General features: G+C 38.0%; 1 protein-coding gene across 1 annotated transcript; it reads left to right on the forward strand.

The window, feature by feature from the left end:
- The first annotated feature begins 1307 nt into the window (after window positions 1–1307).
- dnd1 (DND microRNA-mediated repression inhibitor 1) lies at window positions 1308–5969 on the forward strand. Its single transcript, XM_084133411.1, has 4 exons — window positions 1308–1362; window positions 1540–1645; window positions 2942–3403; window positions 4949–5969. Exons 1-4 carry the CDS (start codon window positions 1321–1323, stop codon window positions 5485–5487), a joined length of 1149 nt encoding a protein of 382 aa, XP_083989537.1. The 5' UTR covers window positions 1308–1320; the 3' UTR covers window positions 5488–5969.
- The last annotated feature ends 512 nt before the right edge of the window (window positions 5970–6481 follow it).

Genomic DNA, 6481 nt, shown 5'->3' on the forward strand with positions numbered 1-6481 from the left:
CAAATGGCAGTATGGTATATTGTTGTCATATGTGACCCTGGATCACAAAACCAGTCACGAGTCGCACGGGTATATTTGTGGCAATAGCCAACAATACATTGTATGGGTCAAAATGATCGATTTTTCTTTTATGCCAAAAATCATTAGGATGTTAAGTAAAGATCATGTTCCATGAAGATATTTTGTAAATTTCCTACCATAAATATATAAAACATGTATTTTTGTGAGTGAATGCAGCACAATCGCGAACATAAATGGACAACTTTAAAGCCGATTTTCTTAATATTTCAATTTATTCAAATATCCTATCCTAACAAACCATACATCAATGAAAAGCTTATTTATCAGCTTTCAGATGATGTATAGATCTCAATTTAAAAAAATGTACCCATGTGACTGGTTTTGTGGTCCAGGGTCACATATGAACAAAAGTAACAGTATAATAAGAAATGTTTCTAGAGCAGCAAATCAGCGTATTTGTATGATATCTATCTATCTATCTATCTATGCTATATTTGTCTACAAAGCTAATTTCAATAATTTAGGGCATAAAAGATATGAACTCGCCTTGTATGTTTAATTCGGTGAATTTCATCCAGTTATCATAAAGAAAACAAGTTATTTATTTTGTGAGTAATAAACAGTTATATTGGGTTTTATTCCAATTTTAAAAATGAACTATAACATAACATAACACATGGAATGTCCAAGAACAACAAAAACCACTGCTGTGTTTCTCAGTAGACAGTTTTATGGTGCAGGGGTCATGACCTGTGACAAACTCAGCCCAGCAGGACACCTAATAAAACATTTATTTTTTCACTTGAATAAAAACATAGGATGAGCTCCATATGTCCTGCTGTTTTGTACACTGAATAATTAATATATATATATATAAATCGTCGTATTTGCACATATATTACTCAAAAGATTAAATCAAAACGTTTTTTAAAAGCGACACTGTGACCAAGGGTGCTGAATGACGTTCACTTTAAAAATCACGTGCGCGGCTGCCACCTGCTGGCGAAGAGTGGAACGTCTGGGATTAAAGTTGCCCAATTACGGTAAACCCGTTTAAAAAAGTTACATAAAGTGTTAAATCTTGAAACGAATGCATACATGAATAATTATACATTCATCAATCTGTATATAAAGTCTTGTTTTTGTAAGTCTCAGTATCATCTCTGTTTAAGGACTGAAATATGAGAATCCGCCCACTTTCCTCAAGTGTGTCCAATAGTGTCTCTAGAGGAGTCATGCGGTTTATTTTAATGACCTTTGCTTGACTTTTCAACCAATTTACAGGTGTGTCATCATCTTATGCGGACAGTCAGAGACATGGAGGGACCACAGCAACAGCAGGTAAGCGAGTTTATTTACTGTGGATATTTATAAACAACATACTTTTGCCTAAACTTTAAACTTTGCGCAAGAGGAGTTTATTGTGTGGCATCATCACTGTTTGACGTTAAAGAGCACGTGAGCTCATCGATATAACATGTTAGCATTACATCACCTCTTTAATTTGATTGCTGGCAGGTTTTGAACCCGCAGAGACTGAAGTCACTGAAAGAATGGGTGCAGAAAAGCTCCATCACTTTAACACAGGTCAACGGGCAGAGGAAATATGGTGGTCCTCCTCCGGGTAAGTGCTCTTGAGTTGAACTAAGATCAGCCGATTGCAATTAAAACACAACCTGTGGCATTTCAAGCTCTTTTATGTCTCATTGCATGAGATTGAAGCTTCATGTGGATGAAGACAGAGCTGTAACACATGGCATCACTTAAAGAAGCCTCTCGTTTTCCTTTATAACATTGTGCGGAGGCACAATGGCCTGCTTCTGGCCTCTCTTTTCAGAGGTTTTAAGCATAAATCTTCATCATTTCGGTTTAAAATAGCTTGTCAAGAAGGAATGATACATTGTAGCCATCTGATGAAAGTTTGAACCATGCCTCTCTTTTGTGCTTTGCCTCTACCTCATTGAAACATGGACACCTGGAGATCAATTAGGCTGCAAGTCCTCATTGCTGCTCAATTAATGCTGATTGGAAGGTTTTAGATTAGATTTAGATGGTTGATGAAAGGTTTGGAGTTTAAATTCTAATGTGTTGATCCCTTTAGATGTTTTTAACATGTATAAATCATTATAGTATATTTATTTACAACACAATCTTTGCACTGCATCATTCTGAAGTGGCATTTATGTATTTACACAGTCTGTTTAATGCAGCTCAGAGTCGACATTAATGCATTTAACTTGCTACAAATGCATAAATAATGTTTTGAACATAAAACGCTGAATTGAAATTAGAAAAGATTTTAAATATGAAATTAAAACGCCCAGTAGGTGGCAGTAAGTCACTGTTAATGAGTGAGTCATTGAGTTTCAACCGATTCGATCAAACGGCTGATTCATTCAGGAAAGAGTGAGTCATTGAATCATTCATTCAAATGATTTGTTTATTCAGTAATGAAACACTGCTGTGTGTTGCTCAGAGACTCAAAAAAAAAAGTCCTGTTGCTTTGTTTGGAACTATTTCCATCGCCAAAATAGAGCCAAAACATGCAATATTGCCTTAAATGTAAGTCACTTAATAATAATATTATCACATTTGTAATTTGCAATGACTATATTGTATTTTATTTATCTTATTGTATATTTATTTATACTTTATATATGTGATATTTCATTTACATATTGACTTAATCATTATTAATAATAATGGTTATTATGATTATTAATTTTGTCATTATGACAATTTTAACAGGATTGATGCATAAATTGCCCAAGGTCAAGTCTTCAGTTTCATACTGCTCTCATACTTTGTTTCAACTTTACTCATGAAGTCCTTCTGAAATCTAATTTCATTCACTTTTGTTTTTGCAGAAAAGATCAAAAATATTGCTCATTTTGACCTTTCCTTTCTTCTCCTCCTCCAGACTGGCGACGCCCTGCTCCCGGCCCGGGGTGCGAGGTTTTCATCAGTCAGATCCCACATGATGTCTACGAGGACCGCCTGATTCCTCTCTTCCAGAGCGTCGGTGCTCTTTATGAGTTTCGCCTCATGATGAACTTCAGCGGGCAGAACCGGGGCTTTGCCTACGCAAAGTACGGCGACCCCTTCACCGCATCCACCGCCGTCATGACCCTCCATCAGTACCCTCTGCAGGAGGGGGTGTGTCTGACGGTTCGCAGGAGCACGGAGAAGCGGCAGCTGCGTCTGGGGGATCTTCCGACTAACGTGAATCGGGCGGAGATGCTGATGATGCTCCAAATGATGTCTGAGGGTGTGGAGGACGTCCTGCTGAAGTTGGCCGGGCCCAAAGGGAGAGAGGCCGTGGCTCTAGTGAACTACTCCTCCCACTACGCGGCGTCCATGGCCAAGAAAGTGCTTGTAGAAGGTATGCTGTCTGGGAAATGGAAATATTTTGATTATGAAATGATTGGCTGTTTTAAAAAGAAAGCATCAGTGCGCACTTTTTACTGAACTCCCTGAAACGCCTCGATTGTAGTCTTGTGTTTTCTTCCGGGAACAAACATGACACAAAATAAAAAAAGGGGGACGAGGCCTGGTTCAGTTGCGTTAGAAGTGTGTTGAAACGTGCGGCTATGTTAAGGGGTGTGACATTTCTGAAACGTGCTCAAAGCAATTGACTAATCATAATAACACGTTGGTCCAGCCGACCAATCAGAGCACATTGTGCTTTTCAGAAGGAGGGGCTTCATAGAGACAGGAACTAAACAGAGCATTACTGTCAGACTGGGAAAACAGGTGTTGCAACAATATAAAATATGTGAAAACTAGTGTTTGTTGAACATTCAAGCATGAAAACCTATTCTAGTACACCCCAAAAACAAAACCAAGACTTTGAAAAAGGGCATAATAGGTCACCTTTAATATTGGACATATTACGTCACCATAGGGCTGGGTATATAATTGTTACAGTAAAATGTTTTATATCAGTCGATGCAGATAATTATCACGATAAATGTCAAATCTTTAATTCATTCAAGATTAAAGGCAGATTTTCACTCCCAAGTGAAAGTTGTAGAAACTAGACTGGTTTTAAGTTACTCTTAATTGTAAGAACATGACAAACACTTGCCAAACGGTTGAACATTTCACAAATCTGAGTCTTTTTTTCTAAACAAAAGAAATATCTTGATAGAAAAATGTATTTCTCAGTTTCGTGCAATGAGTGATTGTTTCAAATCATGAAACAGGTTTGTGTTGTACGACTTTGATGGCACACATCTTCAGCAGTTTGCAGTGCAGGCTGTAATATTAATAATATTAAATTTATATATTCTAACTGTTTGAGTTAGGACTCTAGTTTTATTAAAATGTAACCATTGGTCATCCATAGTATCATACACAAAACCACGCATATAGCACCCCGATACTATGGTAAAATGTAACTATATGGTTTCTTTGGTATTTACATGAAAAACAGTAGCATAAACACTTTTAGTATAATTAGAAATGCACAAATGCTGTAGCTTAATAACAAAATTATATTCTGTTACTCCAATGCATTTAATACATATCTACATAAATAATATAATACAATTCAATCTCTCACATTTCTGTCACAAAACCATGGTGCAGTTAGTGTTACTACTGTAAATCCATGGTAAATGATGGCGATTTGTAGATCAAAAAGCCTTCTAACTGGATCGTTCATAGCACATGTTTTGCTGTTGAGAATGTCAGCGCTGTTTTATCTGGTTGAAACTAGTTTAACTCAGAGACATTTGTGTTCTACACTGAATTCAAACGGTTGTTGTCACATCGCTTTTTAGTGGTCACATGATCGAGACCGATAAGTGTGTAAACACATCTGCCTTAGTAATCTTGTGCTGCGCCCTTATTGTTTTATCGCCCAGCCCTACCATGAAATAATAAACATTTATCTTTAGGCTGTGTATTTCTTATGTCATTCCAGCTTTTAGGAAGCAGTGCGGCATTTCCATTACCGTCAGTTGGACGTCCTTCTCCAAGTCCAAGCGTATCAAGGAGACCGAACAAGATGACTGCTTCACCTCACCTGGTCTGAAACCCCTCAGTAAACCCTCCCTCAGCCCTCCACACCTGTATCCTCAGCTCTCTCATCATGATGTCCCAGCACACCCCACTCGCCTGCCCTTCTTCCGGGCCGTGGGGGGTCCGACCGCCCCGGTGAGAGATGAGATGATGGCTCAACCCCCCGTGAACCGCGACCCCGTGTCTCAGCTGCAGAGGATGTGCGAGGCGAACGGACTCGGTACACCGCAGTACGAAGTCCGTTACAATCACACCGGCCCCGACGGCTTCTTCTACTTCGCCTTCAAAGTCCTGATCCCAGGCCTCCCTCTGCCTCTGTACGGGGCCGTCCAGATCCTTCCAAGCACCAGCGCTCGAGCCACGAAGGGGGAAGTTTGTCGGGCCGCCGCCGAGCAGGTGATCCAAACCATGTGCAAGGTCTCAAACTTGCGACCTTTCTAAAATTTGAGCTGCTTTTTGCTAATGTAATGTAACATTATCAGTTTTACGTTCAGTATTATGGTTTGAAGGCATGTACTGTTCTAGTTTCAGATGAATGAGTGGAAATTTATGATACGCGGAAGTATTTCATTTACTGTAAAAAAAGAAAGAGGAACTAGGCAGTGAATTTCTTTTAATTTTACAAGCTCTTGAATTCAGCACTATGAGAGTGGTTTGAAGTATTATGTTCTTGTTGATATAATGTTTTATGATATTTTAACTATGTAATATGAATCATTTATGTTTAGGCAGCCTCATCACATTTGGTTGACTGCATGTTTTCACAACTTATTTTGAATGTTTTCACCGTATTTGACTTTTCACGATTTGTTTTGCGTGTTTGTCACGATTGCTGACTTAGCATGGTGTGCTGTTGTGTTTCCTTGTTTGATGGGTTGTACTGGCTATAAATGACTTTTGTACAGAAATAAGTAAATAAGTTCAAGAAATAATACTTGTGCAGGCTATTGCTCACATCCCTGATAATAACATCCTTCTATTGCTCATACTTTTGGTACAAAGTTAAAAGCCCTAATATAATTATTAAACTTTGACTACAGATATGAATGGTACCTCAAATCACATGGGTTGAGGAGAGATGTGCTACTATTAGGAATTAAATCTATTTTTCTCCAATAAAGCACCAGGTTTGTCATGCTTGGTTGTAAGGTTGTATAATTTGGCCCACAATTTTATTGATCAGTAGTACTATAAAATACAATTATTTTACAGCTGTAAAATGTTAATATTTATTAGCCTGGTTAAAACCAGACCATTCTCAGTAGTAACTGAGTTATAAGCAAATCTAAATTTGCTGGAAGTTTGTCTGGGTTTTCCCAGGCTAATATTTATGGCTCTCTTAATTAAAAGATGAGCATAGAATTTCAGAAAATGTAAATGTTAAAGGTGCATTTTGCATGTGGCATTAAAACATCATAAAGAAAAGACAAACAAA

The sequence above is a fragment of the Abramis brama genome (assembly GCF_963993115.1).
Source record: "Abramis brama genome assembly, chromosome: 13".
NCBI lineage: Eukaryota > Metazoa > Chordata > Actinopteri > Cypriniformes > Leuciscidae > Abramis > Abramis brama.

What these genes read in the sequence shown, in the direction of transcription:
- dnd1 (XM_084133411.1), top strand. Translation starts at nt 1,321, where the DNA reads ATGCGGACAGTCAGAGACATGGAGGGACCACAGCAACAGCAG. An exon ending in ATATGGTGGTCCTCCTCCGG is followed by an intron (nt 1,646 to 2,941) that starts GTAAGTGCTCTT and finishes CTCCTCCTCCAG; the next exon opens with ACTGGCGACGCCCTGCTCCC. An exon ending in CAAGAAAGTGCTTGTAGAAG is followed by an intron (nt 3,404 to 4,948) that starts GTATGCTGTCTG and finishes ATGTCATTCCAG; the next exon opens with CTTTTAGGAAGCAGTGCGGC.